General features: G+C 43.8%; 1 protein-coding gene across 1 annotated transcript in view; it reads left to right on the forward strand.

Moving 5' to 3' along the window:
- The window catches only part of DNAH3 (dynein axonemal heavy chain 3), a 195,244-nt gene that overhangs the window by 79,380 nt on the left and 97,844 nt on the right, over window positions 1-18,020 (forward strand). The window contains exons 18-25 of the mRNA XM_075284877.1: window positions 196-340; window positions 3,213-3,424; window positions 3,795-3,886; window positions 5,817-5,931; window positions 9,143-9,259; window positions 10,464-10,643; window positions 13,489-13,625; window positions 15,319-15,520. Coding sequence (XP_075140978.1) covers window positions 196-340; window positions 3,213-3,424; window positions 3,795-3,886; window positions 5,817-5,931; window positions 9,143-9,259; window positions 10,464-10,643; window positions 13,489-13,625; window positions 15,319-15,520 — 1,200 coding nt within the window. The remainder of the gene's footprint in view (window positions 1-195; window positions 341-3,212; window positions 3,425-3,794; window positions 3,887-5,816; window positions 5,932-9,142; window positions 9,260-10,463; window positions 10,644-13,488; window positions 13,626-15,318; window positions 15,521-18,020) is intronic.

Genomic DNA, 18,020 nt, shown 5'->3' on the forward strand with positions numbered 1-18,020 from the left:
ATGCCAGCCAATGGGGCAGTGGTTCCTATACTAGTGCCTGCAGATACTTTCAGTATTGTGAATGTGCTCGATCTGTGTATTAGTGTTATAAGCTGAGTTAGTGCCGTTTACAAGATATCTTCAGTTTTCTTTGCAGCTTTTTGGTTGCAGATTTGTCCGGCTTGTCTCCTCCTAATGTGATGTGATCTTTTATAGGCCATCAATAAAGAAGAAGAGCTGCTTGAATGGGAGAAAAGTCAATTTCCTTTGTTGCAAGAGACAATGACAAACAAGGCTCCTTATGAACAACTCTGGGTAACCGCATATAATTTCCATTGTAAATCCGAGGAGTGGATGAATGGTGAGTCTATCGCTCTGTCAATGCAAATCTCTCCATTGTGTAAGCCAGGAGATAATACAGGAGGTATACGGGGTACAATGTCCTGCTGTATACGTAACTCTCTCTATAGATATATAAATGCAGGACATTGTATGACATAGCACCGGGCGTCATGAGGCAGAGTGACACTTTAATGTTCACAGTCGATGGTATCTGACACTTTGCAGCTCAGGCTGAGGGTTCGTCCATCTCCTGACAATAAGACACTGGTTCTTAACCTTGTTTGAGGTACTGAACCCGCCAGTCTCATCTGCACATTCACCAAACCCTTCTTTAGTGATAAATCAAATAGGATTTTTTTTCCAAATTCAAGACATAGGTGTATATTTTTTTACTGGTACACAAAATGAACCGGGCATAGGGCCTAGGGTGCGATCAAACCCCGGATAAGAACCACTGCAATAAGGTTTGAAGAGAATCTTCCTCCACCAACTCCAGCTCTTACATCCTTCACCTGCTGCTTCCCCACTGATTCTGGCACCATTGGATTTTTTTCTCTAGCCTCTGCCATTCCTGAGCAATCATTTCTGTAAATTTCAGCACCTAATATGATAATTTGTCTCTCTACTGTCAGGTGGGCGGTCCAAGACTATTTATTTATTTTATTTTTTTTATTTTATTTTTTTCTTATGGTAGAGTTGGAAGGGACCTCAAGGGCCATCGGGTCCAACCCCCTGCGAGTGCAGGTTTTCCTAAATCATCCCAGCTATATGTTTATCCAGATTCCGCTTGAAGATTTCCATTGATGGAAACTAAACAATCCCAGTTCTTTTAGCCGCTCCTCATAGGACATGGTTTGCAGACCTTCCACCATTTTGGTTGCTCTTCTCTGGACTTGCTCCAATATATTGATGTCTTTGTTGAATTGAGGCGCCCAGAACTGTACACAGTGCAAGACCTCCCACCTGACAGTAGAGAAACAAATTACCATATTGGGTGCTGTGCTGAAACTAGTAACACTGATTGCTCAGGAATGGTGTTATCTAGACGAAAATTCCAACGTTACTGGAATGAGTGGAGAGACGCCTACTAAGGATGCAAAGAGTTGGAGGAAGTGATGAAGGGTCACCTTTTATCCTTAAAGGGATTCTACCATTAAAACCCTTTTTTCTGTTGATAACATGTCGGAATAGCCTTTAGAAAGGCTATTCGTCTCCTACCTTTAGATGGGATCTCTGCCGCGCCGTTCCTTAGTAATACCGTTTTTTACTGGCATGTAAATTAGTTCTCTGGCAGCGATGGGGGCGGGCCCCAGCGCTGAAAATGCGAGGGCGTCCCCACGGCTGCCAGAGAACAGGATCCTGCGCCGCCTCCTTCTTCTGCTGGATCCTCCCCTTCTTTCTTCAGCAGCGTCACCTCTGTCGGCTCTTACACTAGTAGATCCGACTGCGCATGCGCGGCCATAGTTCCGAGGCCGCTATTGCGAGCATGCGCAGTCGGCTCTACTCCCGGGCGCAGATGTGAACAAGTCCTTATTTGCACTAAGTTTTCCTTACCTGTAAGATATAAGTACTCTGTATTCCTGGCCCCCAGGGGCATAAGGGAAGATAAACAAAATTTGCTAACAGCCTACAGATAGTAACAGATAAGATTCATCTACACACTCACTGTGAGGATGAATTCAGCCAATAGTCTCTTGTTTGTGTAGAAACACAATGGCCGGTGCGCGGAGAAGGATTTCCTCGTCTGAAACAGTTGGTGGATAATACAGGATAACAGGATAATACACACAATGATGTCACAGTATAGTTATAATGTTCACTATGACATCATAGCACAGGGATAATGAACACACAAAACGATCACTGTGTACATTGTGACATCACAGCATATGAAGAGATGAATTCTAATGATGTCACTTGCAGGCATTGTGATGTCATAGTAAATATTTAGTTTTCTTCTTCCATTCTCTGTATTCATCTCTCTCTGGGTCTGTGTAGTCCTCGGTCCCTCTTAGTTACCCGGCACTATAACATCTGTGCTGCTATCCTGGTAGTTCTATCTATGCTGGGCCTTATAGTTCTGGTCCCAGGATCACGAGGTCATACACGAGGTCACACATGAGGTCACACACGAGGTCACACACGAGGTCACACATGAGGTCACACATGAGGTCACACACAAGGTCACACATGAGGTCACATCAATGAGTAAGAAATCTGAAATATAAGTCTTAATATCTCCCAGACCCCCGGACATTATTGGGCAGCAGCCTGAGCGGTGGGCCATTTCTTCTTCCTTTGTCTGTATGTAGATTCTGCAGCGTTGTTGTCGGCCCGGTGTATTATCAGACGTGATCCTAACAATTATTTATTTCCTTACTTCTTATGAAACATTTGCATTGTAATTACATAACAGCGGGAATTCATTGAATGAAATTGTGACATAGATCATTTTTCTAAGCGCGGCGTTGTGAGCTGCAGATGCGAGGACTAATTCAGTCTGACGGCTCCAGAATGTGGCAGCTCTCAAGATTACTTCTCGCACTTCTCCAAGACTTCAGGCTCTGTGCTGGGAGGGAGGAAAGGTGAATAATACATTTACTGATTGAGTAAAATCCTCCATCTCTTCTGCTGACGCAGCCACGTCTGTGAGTCTGTCCTGGAGTTCTCCATATTATGCAGAAGGGTCTTGTCGCATTCGCTATTACAGAGTATACTCAATGTCATAGAGCCGTGGCTCCTGCTTTAGTGGCCAATCTGTGAGTCACTGCAATAAGCGGCCCCTCTCTGGTGTCCGACCCTCCTGCAGGACCTGCTGGATTAAGCCAATATTGGGTTTCCAGGTAGAACTTCCCGTAAGTCTGTAACCTCGGCTTTCTCTGATTCTACAGGGGCCTTCCAGGATTTAAATGCAGAAGACATCACAGAAGAAGTGGCCAACATGTGGAGAAATATGTACAAGCTGGCCAAGAGTTTTACAGACTTGCCAGGACCAAAGCGAGTAGCCGAGAACGTTAAGCTCAAAATTGAGAAGTTCAAAGTTCACCTTCCCATCGTCTCAGTCATCTGTAACCGCGGGATGAAGCCTCGCCATTGGGATCAGGTCTTATATCAAGTCATTTCATCTAGAGATTCATGTTCCCATTTGTACAATAATGTGATGGATTTCTAGTTCTGTGTTATATGGAGGCAGCGTGTGCTGGAACATGCGGGGATTGCATGGCCTTAGTATGGCGCTGTGCACACTGCCACCACATGAGACCTCACTGGAATTACCGTAAGCCTGATAGATAGATGACATTAATAATACAGTAGTATTGGCCTGATAATCCAGAATCTGACAATCCTGAAACTGCAAGAGCAGAACATTGTGCAAGGGCAGAGGCAATGAGAGAAGAACTTCTTATACTGGAATTATTTCAGCTCTTTGGACAGTCTTGTCACTTCTTATCAATCTTGTTTTTTTTTTTCAGATCAGTGAAATTGTAGGATTCGATATCACTCCGGAGCCTAATACATCGCTCATTAGCATGCTGGAATATGGACTCTCCAAGTACATAGACAAGTAAGGAAATCCCTCGGGGTCTTTGCATGAGGTTGAAGTGTTGACCCTACAAGTATCCAGAGCTTTCCACTTGTGTCTGGGTTTTTAGGAATGTTTAGGTCGTGTTCGATAGTAAAAGTTGAGTAAATTTGCAGATACGTCGATATACAGTTTGCAGCCTGCATTAGAGTAGAGCGGCCTTAGGCTGATGCCCCACGTTGAGGAAACGCAGCTTTTTTGTTGCAGATTTGGCTACGGTTTTTTTTTGGCTTTCTGCTCAATCCACTCCTGGCTTTAACACAGCAAAATCTGCAACAAAGAAAGCTGCGTTTCCGCAACGTGTGGCCTCAGCCCTAATGGTTTTTCCTATGACATTTCCATATTTACAATATTACATAATTAAAAGTTACACATTTTTGCAAATAGAAATATTTAATCATTTTACAGATTTTCTCTGAACATCTTAGTGGTGACATCTATTGTCTTAATCCATCACCAATGAATATGACCAAGAATGGAGGAAGTTCCTGTGGTCCAGGACTTGTCAGATACCCGGCCATGATGTCCTTATTGTGCACTGCCTGTGTAAGAAGATAACCCGGGCCACAATGACTATAGAAAGCTCCAGAAGTCTTGGTTGTGTCCATTGGCCACCCATCAAGACAAAAGACATCGCCACTAAGACGAGGTTTCCTGGTGTGAGTTGTAAACATCCACTTTGCAGGGACTGTAAATGTCCTGATGTCTGTGCTGATGTCTGTCCTGATGTCTGTCCTGATGTCTGTCCGGCTATCGCAGGCTTAGACATTCTGGCCTCTGCTTTGGGGCCCAGCTGTAACCCGAGGGCCACAAATTGCAGAACTTCCCATGGATACACCATGGGATTGCCCACTACATCTCGAGTCTCCTGATAATCCCTAATCTAACATTTGCTCACATTCCTGCTTTGTGGAGTATAATTTCGGGCCATTATCCCCCCCCCCCCGTTCTCTCTGTAATCCCCAGAACAGCGTGAATAGGATTTTCAATTAAAGTGCCCGTCCTCACAACGCTGCACACCGGCCTTATTCTACTCCAGGGGATTCTTTGTACAATGCAAATTTTAATTTCACAAACGAAAAGTAAACACCATATGTTATATGAGTAAGAATTACAGATCGGAGAGCGTCTCATGGAGCGCGTGAAATTGGCTTCTACTCATAATTAGATTCATACATGTAGCTGGGTGTCTATGAAGTCTGATGCAGAAGTTTGTAAACCCTTTTAGATCGTAGGATCCCATTGGGTGCCCGTTTTATTGGACTCCCGGCCATTAGCTATAGTCTTTTTTAAGGAAAACTGGAAGTGAGTGTTCAGCTCTATTGTAGCGCCACCACAGGGGAAATGAAGCATTACACCATTCTCATTGGAATCAGTTGCTGGCTAGACTAATGGCGGACTTTACTGAGCCAGTGATGAGGGCGCAGATTTACTAATAGTTTGACTGTCTAAGCTTAGGCTGCGTTCACATCTGCATCATAAAATCCATTCTTCTAGTCCATTGCAGGATCAGAAGAATGGTTTAAACCATTAAAACGGTCCATGTAATGATTATACTTTGTCAATGGCTCAACCTGACGTGACATTGGGACAGGGACCCGCCCACTTGACAACTCACTGGAATTGGGCTCTGACACTGATGGCACCAGTTATTGGCAAACAGGGGGAGGCTGGAAGGAAAAACCTCTCTGTCCTGAGCAAATAGTCGAATGTAAGGCACGAGGCCGGTTGTAACCATGTGAGGACGTGACCTAGTTCTGTGCAGGGTCCACATCACTATATTGGTAAGGGTAAAGGCTTCACTCTTTTAACCCTTGGTGTTACCCTCTATGGGTCTGACTACATGTCCTGACTCGAGGTGAAGACCCTTTAATAGATTCTGACTAGGACTTGTATAACTTGTGCCTTGTAGGCTGGAGCAGATTGGAGCATCAGCAAGCAAAGAATATTCTTTAGAAAAAGCCATGGAAAAGATGAAATCCGAGTGGTCCGCCATGAGCTTCAACTTTGTCCCATATCGCGATACAGTAAGTCACAACATACATTACATGTAAGAGAAAATATTATAGTGGAAGGTGAATAAAGGAATCTACATCGATGGGAATGTGCAATGGCCGTCACCGGCTGCAGCAAAGATACCCTAAGGCCCCGTACACACCTCCGATGGCGCGGGTGCATGTGCAGTAGCATGCTGCTGCTACTACTACTACTACTGCTACTGCGCATGCACCGCACCATTTTTTATCAATGGCAGTTTGCGAGCGCCGGAGGAAGACGGGACAAGAGGACATCGCTGGAAGAGGAGGCGTGGCTGAAGATGACGTGGGACCCTGAATGCCCGCCCACCGTGTACGATAGATAAGATTGACATATTCTTTTTTAGGGTATTATTTTAAAACGGGGGGGGGGGGGGGGGGGGGTTGTTTAATATAACTTTAGCGGTGCCTGAATGGCCCAATTGTAAAGGCTATTCACGCATATGTGGGGCTCTATCGGTATAATCTTGTTGATAGAGCCCCTTTAAATAGACTTGCTAAAATATGATATTTTACTTTATAAGGAGGCAGTAGACAAACCACACCAATGTGTAAACATAAGTAATGGAGTCTTTGTTCTTCAGTGGATTTTGCGGTGGCGGAGCAGTCTTCTTCCCCTTCACTCTGTCCACAAGGCTGCCACCCATGAGTCCTTGTTCTTCTGTGGACTTTGCGGTGGCGGAGCAGTCTCCTGCCCATTCACTCCGTCCACATGGCTGCCACCCATGAGTCCTTGTTCTTCGGTGGATTTGGTGGTGGCCAAGCGGTCTCCTGCCCCTTCACTCTGTCCACTAGACTGCCACCCATGAGTCCTTGTTCTTCTGTGGATTTGGTGATGGCTGAGCGGTCTCCTGCCCCTTCACTCCGTCCACCCATGAGTCTTCGTTCTTCTGTGGATTTGGTGATGGCTGAGCGGTCTCCTGCCCCTTCACTCCGTCCACCCATGAGTCTTCGTTCTTCGGTGGATTTGGAGGTGGCCGAGCGTTCTCCTGCCCCTTCACTCCGTCCACCCATGAGTCTTTGGCAGATTTAGTTGACAGCTTTGCTTTGGCTCTTGCTGGATACACATCAGAACCTTTATGGTCTTTCTTCGGCCGCACCGCTCCCACCGTTTTGATTAAGGGGCTTTGAGAGCTTGTTCCGCATCCTTCATCTTGGCTGGTTCCAGGCGTTGCGGCTCTGTTTGCTTTTTAGTCGCCTCCACTAATGGATAATACCCTTGATCTCTGCTCTATGACTGGGAATTAGAGAAAAGCAAATGGCACTTTCCTTTGTTTAGTGGGGCTCAGAGATCAGCACTATAGCGGAAAAACAAAATTCTGAGTGACCCTTTATGTCGTATTCTCTTCTATTAACCCAGTAAAACATTTTTCTCCATTTACAGCCCTTGTGAATTAGGACGGCACAAAGTCATTGACTGTGTTGTGTGGTCAGTCCTGGAAATGTGACGGCTTTGTCCATGTGGGTTATTTGTTTTTGCAGCGATTGATATATGGTAGATACAGCGCACTTGGCTTTAGTATAAAGGGATGTGTCCTGAATGTTCAGATCTCTCTATTCACTCAGAATTAGGTCATAGTTTATTTGACAAATTATTATACTAAACCCTTTAATTCAAGTTCAGTCTTCAGGACAGACCTATAATATATGATAGGAAACAGGAGCAGGTCCAGGTGTGTCCTTCCTTACAAGATGTGATATATTCAGTATCACAACACAATATATAAAGTGACCACTAAAACTATAACTAAGGGTCTAATATTATTATATGGGGTCTGGATTTGTCACTGCGCCCTTTTATAAGGACATCTCCTCACTTTTGCCGCGACTCTGTGAAGGGCTCTCCCGACTCTCCCAGGTTGACGTCTCTGCACAGAACACTAAACAGTAATACTGGCGAATCCGAGGTAAGGGGGCGTTCACACTACTGGCGGTGTCCGACAGCTAGTGTCCGCTGCTAATGTCCATGAAAAATCTTGTGCAGCATTAGTATTGGGCACTAGCTGTGTCTGTGACATTTTGCATTGATTTAAATGGACATCGGGTGCGTCTTTTACTGTCCGTGGGTGTCCTTAACTGTCAGTTCACACAGATGTCCGACTTTTCAAGCGGACAGAAAAACCCGACATGTAGGTTTTTGTTGTCCGCTTGAAAAGTCGGACATCTTGGGGAACGGACAGATCTTTGGGAACAGGATAGATCTCTGTTCTATTGTGTAACTTTCACCTTCTGATATGTGATCTCTGTTCTATTGTGTAACTTTCACCTTCTGACATGTGATCTCTGTTCTATTGTGTAACTTTAACCTTCTGATATGTGATCTCTGTTCTATTGTGTAACTTTCACCTTCTGACATGTGATCTCTGTTCTATTGTGTAACTTTCACCTTCTGACATGTGATCTCTGTTCTATTGTGTAACTTTCACCTTCTGATATGTGATCTCTGTTCTATTGTGTAACTTTCACCTTCTGATATGTGATCTCTGTTCTATTGTGTAACTTTCACCTTCTGATATGTGATCTCTGTTCTATTGTGTAACTTTCACCTTCTGATATGTGATCTCTGTTCTATTGTGTAACTTTCACCTTCTGATATGTGATCTCTGTTCTATTGTGTAACTTTCACCTTCTGACATGTGATCTCTGTTCTATTGTGTAACTTTCACCTTCTGACATGTGATCTCTGTTCTATTGTGTAACTTTCACCTTCTGATATGTGATCTCTGTTCTACTGTCAATAAAAACTGGTTATATGAGATTTATAAATCATTGCATTTTTTTTTTTTTTACGCTTTACAAGATTTTTTGGAATTGAGTTTGTACACAGTTGCCTATTTATTAGAATAGGAGCCATGTGATGCTACATTTCCTTTGTAGTGGACACTGTATAGGATATGTGCGGTCATATGTAGCATTCCTATTGATAGAGATGTCTAATTCTACAGGATCAGGATCATTTGGCTAATTTCTTCCAAAAACACGACCATGGCCAGGTGCGGTGCTAGAAGGAAGCGGCCATGTTTTCTTATACTCTACAATCCCTTTAAGGCTAACAAAGTGGCGCCTAGTAAACATGTCCTGTTTCTTCATGCGTCATACGGTGGGATTGTTATCTTCTGGGCTCGCACTATATGATTTACGTAAGGCAGCTATTCGCATGTTTAATGAAATCTGTGTGTTATATCTCCTTTGTCTCTGACAGAGCACAAGCATCCTCTCGGCTGTCGATGATATTCAATTACTGCTCGACGATCATATTATTAAAACCCAAACAATGTGCGGTTCACCATTCATTAAACCTATTGAAGCCGAAGCCAGGGTAAGAGGAAAGTCTTGTGGGCTAATCCATTAGGATGAGGACAATTATGTTTAATTATCTCTCTGAATATTAATGAGCCCATATTTATAGCACTTAAGTCAATGGGAGTTTATAGGAGGGTGAAGAGATCTCAGCCAGGGGAGGAGATAAAAAGCAGTATGTGACCTATTATACACATCATTATATGTATAGGGGTCCTAAAGGTAGTAAAAGTACATTAAACCCTATGGAAATAATTATCACAAATAAAACCACCTGATAGTTCATAGAAAATGTATATTATGTATAGTTACAGTATCCGATGCCTGGCCCTTTAAGGCTGAAGCCTCACATTGCCGAAACACAGCAATTTTTTTTTTGCAGATTTGCTGGGTTTTGTTTTTTTTTTTAAACCAAAGTCAGGAAGGGAAGGAAAAACATAAAGGAAGTTCTTAGACGTCTCCCTTCTGTTAAATCCACTCCTGACATTGACTCAAAAAAATGCCGAATAATCTGTGACACATATTGCTGCGTTTACACAATCTGGGGCTTCAGCCTGAGGGGATTTTCCTTGTCCAGGTACATGTGTCACACTAATGACATTTCCACAGGGAGTTCATCAGTATCTGATCTGTGAGGGTCTGACCCTGGACCCCACACAGATCAGCTGTTCTAGTATTATCCGGATGTCAGACGCTAGTCAGTGGACAGGGAGCAGATGCCGTCTATTCTAGTAATCAGCGTCCGTGCTATACACTGGATAGAGCTGCCGCTCCGTTGCTATTACTTAAGTAGGAGTAGAAGGCTTCAGATCCCAATCGCATCCCCTATTACAGGATAAATCATCAGTATCTGATCTAAAATGGTCTGACACTGGACCCTGCACAGATCAGCTGTTCCGACAGCCTTCATATTCCAGCGACTGGTGCAGTGGACGTGGATTGTATACATTTTCTAAACAAGTAATGGATTGCAAATACATTTTGTTGCACACACCAATTTTCAGTGAAAGAAATAAGTGATTTATTTTACAATACAATCAACGCCATTGACACAAAGCAAAATATAGAGATTGGACGATCGGATAGGCTAGATCAATTGAGATTTGACGTTTCGGTCGTTAGACCTTCATCAGAAGTGATCTAGTGTGGATTCAGAAGCAGTAGGTCAAAATCCATTTAGGGCTGGAAATATATATGTTCTAAAAACCCCTCTGTCTCTGCAGGCGTGGGAGCAGACACTGGTCCTGATCCAAGATATTCTGGATTCCTGGTTAAAGTGTCAGGCGACTTGGCTCTACCTGGAGCCCATATTTAGCTCTGAAGACATAATCGCTCAAATGCCAGAAGAAGGACGGAAATTTGGTATCGTGGACAGCACCTGGAAGGACATAATGTCAGAGTCGGTATGTAAGGGAGTGTTCACACTGCATGGGAAACCTTTACATATATCGGGGCAGGGGTATAAACATAAAGGGTCCTGCCAGGGATCAGGTTTGTGCCCACACGATGGGTAGGATTAGTCTCCGCCACTGGACACATAACAAGGTGTGACTGTGATAAATCTGCTCCAGTGGGGCGTACAGCGCACGGAGCGGAGCCGCAGACACACGGACACTTCTGTTTATCTTCCCTTCCTATCACTAATGGATTCTGATGTCTGAATATTCAACGTCCTCTCATTTATGTAAGTAGATTCTGCTCTTCTGCTCACGGTGAGTGCAAGGAAACGTCGGCCATAAATTCTGATGTTTCCTACCACGATGTCAGACGTCTTCAGCCTATTAGAGATGTAAATGGAATTTGTACTGATGGCTAAATGGTTGCAAGGAAAACATTGTAAACAGCCAATCTGATGGCTAAAAAGACATGGGGGGTGGAATATAAAAATAGACGGTACATCAAGAACTATCGGGGGGGTTGTGTATTTGTAGGCAGATTATTGCAGTAATAGAGACCAGACTCAAAACAGATAATATAACATAATTGTATACGGAGTCCGAGGGCCGAGTGGAATAACCGGGCCCTGCAATAATAATATAATAGAGTCTGCTTATTACATAAGACATGAACCATTTACTATACAGGACTTAAAGGGATTCTCCAGTCTCAGACTCATATTGACAAAATCTTTCATAAGAATCAGGATATTACTGATGTAGGACTGATAGATATTACAGCTATAGGACTGATAGGATATTACTGATATAGGACTGATAGATATTACTGATATAGGACTGATAGGATATTACTGATATAGGACTAATAGGATATTACTGATATAGGACTGATAGATATTACTGATATAGGACTAATAGGATATTACTGATATAGGACTGATAGGATATTACTGATATAGGACTGATAGGATATTACTGATATAGGACTAATAGGATATTACTGATATAGGACTAATAGGATATTACTGATATAGGACTGATAGGATATTACTGATATAGGACTGATAGGATATTACTGATATAGGACTAATAGGATATTACTGATATAGGGCTGATAGATATTACTGATATAGGACTGATAGGATATTACTGATATAGGACTAATAGGATATTACTGATATAGGGCTGATAGATATTACTGATATAGGACTAATAGGATATTACTGATGTAGGACTGATAGATATTACAGCTATAGGACTGATAGGATATTACTGATATAGGACTGATAGATATTACTGATATAGGACTGATAGGATATTACTGATATAGGACTAATAGGATATTACTGATATAGGACTGATAGATATTACTGATATAGGACTGATAGGATATTACTGATATAGGACTAATAGGATATTACTGATATAGGACTGATAGATATTACTGATATAGGACTGATAGGATATTACTGATATAGGACTAATAGGATATTACTGATATAGGACTGATAGGATATTACTGATATAGGACTGATAGATATTACAGCTATAGGACTGATAGGTATTACTGATATAGGACTGATAGGATATTACTGATATAGGACTAATAGGATATTACTGATGTAGGACTGATAGATATTACAGCTATAGGACTGATAGGATATTACTGATATAGGACTAATAGGATATTACTGATATAGGACTGATAGATATTACAGCTATAGGACTGATAGGATATTACTGATATAGGACTAATAGGATATTACTGATATAGGACTGATAGGATATTACTGATATAGGACTAATAGGATATTACTGATATAGGACTGATAGATATTACAGCTATAGGACTGATAGGATATTACTGATATAGGACTAATAGGATATTACTGATATAGGACTGATAGGATATTACTGATGTAGGACTAATAGGATATTACTGATGTAGGACTGATAGATATTACAGCTATAGGACTGATAGGATATTACTGATATAGGACTAATAGGATATTACTGATATAGGACTGATAGGATATTACTGATGTAGGACTAATAGGATATTACTGATATAGGACTAATAGGATATTACTGATATAGGACTGATAGGATATTACTGATATAGGACTAATAGGATATTACTGATATAGGACTGATAGGATATTACTGATATAGGACTAATAGGATATTACTGATGTAGGACTGATAGATATTACAGCTATAGGACTGATAGGATATTACTGATATAGGACTAATAGGATATTACTGATATAGGACTGATAGATATTACAGCTATAGGACTGATAGGATATTACTGATATAGGACTAATAGGATATTACTGATATAGGACTGATAGATATTACTGATATAGGACTGATAGATATTACTGATATAGGACCGATAGGATATTACTGATATAGGACCGATAGGATATTACTGATATAGGACTAATAGCATATCCTATTATTCCTATATCAGTAATATCTATCAGTCCTATATCAGTAATATCCTATCAGTCCAATATCAGTAATATCCTATCAGTCCTATCTATCTATCTATCTATCTATCTATCTATCTATCTATCTATCTATCTATCTATCTATATCCTAGCAGTCATTGTATGTTGGTTCTTAGTACAGATGAGAAAAGCATTAGAACTATTTTCCCTTCTCTTATTTGTAGGATCGATTCCATTTACAGTTTTATTTTCCGGTTCTGTTTTCATTTGTTTTCGCCCCTCATTGTCTCGCTTTGCGCCCAGAGTTTCATCTTGTAGGGCCGGGTTAGTGGACAGATAGGACACAATGCGCACTATGCCGCCTCTCCTAACTCCGGCTCCTTATTGTCTATCAGGTAAAAGATAAGAGAGTCCTTATCGCAACCAAACAGCCCAACATGTTAGAGCGGCTTCAGGAATCCAATATCCTCCTGGAAGACATTCAGAAGGGATTGAACTCCTATTTGGAAAAGAAAAGATTATTTTTTCCCAGGTAAATGCTTTTTGTGATCCATCTCCTTCCAGGGAAATTTCCTGTATGAAATCACCGGCTAAACGTTTGTACGTAAGGGTCGATATATCACTGATGTTATCATACGGAGACAATGGAGGACAAGAACTTCTCTGCTGCTGCTACAGACGTCTCCGAGCAATACTGAATATTGTAAATGTGTTTATATACTAGTGACAAGTCAGTCTGAGGATGGGAGACATAATGGCCACAAGTGCTGTGCTCCCTTACACATCGCAACGTTCCCATTGGGGCTTCGATGTATTCCGGGTCCTTATAGATGTCCTAAAGTACAAAATGCCGGACAGCTGACAGGCTCCATTATATTCAGTGTTACCGGTGTTTTAGCGCTTTGTCCTCCTATGGACCTGGACGTCAGAGAGGTGATTCTAGTGTGAACCTGCTGTGACGTGCAGAAACGCCGTAACCTGATGGGGCTCAGGCTGTGTGATAAGGTCGTTCCGTCTTCTACCATCTTCCATCTGCCGCGTTTCAGACACTTTTCTCTTCCTTCTGCCACCTCTTTGCTGATTTGCTTTACACAAGTATTTTACACCAGACGCCTCCTTATTGCAGACACTTCTAGTGAGGTGTAAATACTAGCAGGACCTGGAATAGATTTGGCACATGCTATGGACACTGGCGCCCATCTCCAGATCTAACATCTGTTACATGAACATTTCTTGGCCTCACAGAACTGCTCGAATTTATGCCTGAAATTGGTATCAATTATAGTAGAAATCTTCACCAAATCAGAGCTGGGATAGAGGCTAAAGATGTGCCAAGTGTATAAGGGGATGTGCAAGTCTCCGGAACGTAGGCCTGGCTCGCTGCAGCGACGAAACACTGGTGCATGAGGCATCTATGGAATCATTTACCTGCACAAGTATTGGACATCCCATGGCCACGTGGCGTGCACTCATCTCTCAGACCACCCTACTGGACTCCTCTAGTGATTCTGAGGAAAGTGGATTCTGGAAAGGCGGCTCACATTGGGGATTTTAAGCTCAGTGCAGGGGTAAAGTTTTGCAGCACAGAAGTATTTGTGGACATGTGTGCAGGGATTGCAGTGCAAGATAGAATATTAAACTGGAAGAAAAGTTGCACAATCAAATGAAATCACATGAATTTCTGAGCCAGATGACGAAGTGACACATAGCAGCAATATAAAGGAACAAAACCATGTTCAGCTTCAGGTAAGGATGGATATAGCAGCTGTATGAGGGACTTGTATCCAGCCCACACTATATATGGGGAACATTCACATGGAAGTAAATAACATTACAAAAGGACACAACAAGTATTACTGATGTAGCGGCCACGACCCCCACCACAGCCCCAATGTATGATACACGTCTGCTGATGGAGCTGGTTCATTCGTTCCCATTTCACCAGTGCAGTGTTGCAGCCCAGGCTGGTCCTGCACATGCTCAGTGTCACTGGAGGCTCTGGTAGTTGGCAGGCTGGTGCTTGTAGCTCTCCAGACTCCGCACTATCACAGTTTTTCCTATCTCACTAAGCTGCACTCACCTGGGGCTTTAAGTAGAGGACACGTGGACTAAAATACAGGAGTGACCCTGCAGTAATTCCCAAGTCCCGTGCTGTACTCCGGCCACGTACCTCACTGAAACCAAAAGCCATTTTTGTCGATTTATTTATTGATTTCTTTCTCTAGGTTTTTCTTCCTCTCCAATGATGAGCTCCTTGAAATCCTGTCTGAAACCAAAGACCCGCTACGAGTCCAGCCGCACCTGAAGAAGTGTTTTGAGGGGATTGCCAAATTGGAATTCTCCGATGACTTGGAGATCACTGGCATGATCAGCTCAGAGAATGAAACCGTCCCTTTAACACAGAAGATCTATCCTGCAAAGGCGAAAGTAATTTCCTTGTATTCTATTCACCTTCCGCAGCCTTTCCCTTATTAATCCTACTTATCGGGAGAAGAAAACACTTCACTATGGAGCTAAATAACTCCGCCAATGTCCAGTTCTCAGAATTGCTTGTAATGAATAAGATTCTGCTTCTAATGCTCAGTGCACAAGTTCTTAAGTATCAGGAACCTGCTGTACCGACCTTGAGCGCGTCACATGAAGTGCGCAAACTAAAAGAGCGGCGGTAAAAATAGATGTATAAAAGGAAACTTCCAGCAGAAATCCTACAGCAGTAGGCAGGGAAAAAGATTGACGTGTGATGAGGTTATATGAGGTGCGGTGAGGTGTGATGAGGTCATGTGAGGTGCGATCTGGTCATGTGAGGTGCGATGAGGTCATGTGAGGTGCGATGAGGTCATGTGAGGTTGTTATGTGAGGTGCAGTGAGGCTATATGAGGTCATGTGAGGTGCGATCTGGTCATGTGAGGTGCAATGAGGTCATGTGAGGTGCGATCTGGTCATGTGAGGTGCGATGAGGTCATGTGAGGTGGGATGAGGTCATGTGAGGTGCGATGAGGTCATGTGAGGTGCGGTGAGGTCATGTGAGGTGGGATGAGGTCATGTGAGGTGCGATGAGGTCATGTTAGGTGCGATGAGGTCATGTGAGATGCAATGAGGTCATGTGAGGTGCTATGAGGTTATATGAGGTGCAATGAGGTCATGTTAGGTGCGATAAGGTCATGTGAGGTGCGATGAGGTCATGTGAGGTGCGATGAGGTCATGGGAGGTGCGATGAGGTCATGTGAGGTGCGATGAGGTCATGTGAGGTGCAATCTGGTCATGTGAGGTGCGATGAGGTCATGTGAGGTAAATCGAGGTCATGTGAGGTACGATGAGGTCATGTGAGGTGCGATGAGGTCATGGGAGGTGCGATGAGGTCATGTGAGGTGCGATGAGGTCATGTGAGGTGCGATGAGGTCATGTGAGGTGCAATCTGGTCATGTGAGGTGCGATGACGTCATGTGAGGTAAATCAAGGTCATGTGAGGTGCGATGAGGTCATGTGAGGTGCGATGAGGTCATGTGAAATGCGATGAGGTCATGTGAGGTGCGATGAGGTCATGTGAGGTGCGATGAGGTCATGTGAGGTGCGATAAGGTCATGTGAGGTGGGATGAGGTCATGTGAGGTACGATGAGGTCATGTGAGGTGGGATGAGGTCATGTGAGGTGCGGTGAGGTCATGTGAGGTGCGATGAGGTCATGTGAGGTGATGTGAGATGCAATGAGGTCATGTGAGGTGCTATGAGGTTATATGAGGTGCAATGAGGTCATGTTAGGTGCGATGAGGTCATGTGATGAGGTCATGTGAAATGCGATGAGGTCATGTGAGGTGCGATGAGGTCATGTGAGGTGGGATGAGGTCATGTGAGGTGGGATGAGGTCATGTGAGGTGGGATGAGGTCATGTGAGGTGCAATCTGGTCATGTGAGGTGCGATGAGGTCATGTGAGGTGCGATGAGGTCATGTGAGGTGCGGTGAGGTCATGTGAGGTGGGATGAGGTCATGTGAGGTACGATGAGGTCATGTGAGGTGGGATGAGGTCATGTGAGGTACGATGAGGTCATGTGAGGTGGGATGAGGTCATGTGAGGTGCGATAAGGTCATGTGAGGTGGGATGAGGTCATGTGAGGTACGATGAGGTCATGTGAGGTGGGATGAGGTCATGTGAGGTGGGATGAGGTCATGTGAGGTGCGGTGAGGTCATGTGAGGTGCGATGAGGTCATGTGAGGTGCGGTGAGGTCATGTGAGGTACGATGAGGTCATGTGAGGTGGGATGAGGTCATGTGAGGTACGATGAGGTCATGTGAGGTGGGATGAGGTCATGTGAGGTGCGGTGAGGTCATGTGAGGTGCGGTGAGGTCATGTGAGGTGTGATGAGGTCATGTGAGGTGCGGTGAGGTCATGTGAGGTACGATGAGGTCATGTGAGGTGGGATGAGGTCATGTGAGGTACGATGAGGTCATGTGAGGTGCGATGAGGTCATGTGAGGTACGATGAGGTCATGTGAGGTGGGATGAGGTCATGTGAGGTACGATGAGGTCATGTGAGGTGGGATGAGGTCATGTGAGGTACGATGAGGTCATGTGAGGTGGGATGAGGTCATGTGAGGTGGGATGAGGTCATGTGAGGTGCGGTGAGGTCATGTGAGGTGCGGTGAGGTGCGGTGAGGTCATGTGAGGTACGATGAGGTCATGTGAGGTGGGATGAGGTCATGTGAGGTACGATGAGGTCATGTGAGGTGGGATGAGGTCATGTGAGGTGCGGTGAGGTCATGTGAGGTGCGGTGAGGTCATGTGAGGTGTGATGAGGTCATGTGAGGTGCGGTGAGGTCATGTGAGGTACGATGCGGTCATGTGAGGTGGGATGAGGTCATGTGAGGTACGATGAGGTCATGTGAGGTGGGATGAGGTCATGTGAGGTGCGGTGAGGTCATGTGAGGTACGA

This window comes from Leptodactylus fuscus, chromosome 8 (assembly GCF_031893055.1).
Source record: "Leptodactylus fuscus isolate aLepFus1 chromosome 8, aLepFus1.hap2, whole genome shotgun sequence".
NCBI lineage: Eukaryota > Metazoa > Chordata > Amphibia > Anura > Leptodactylidae > Leptodactylus > Leptodactylus fuscus.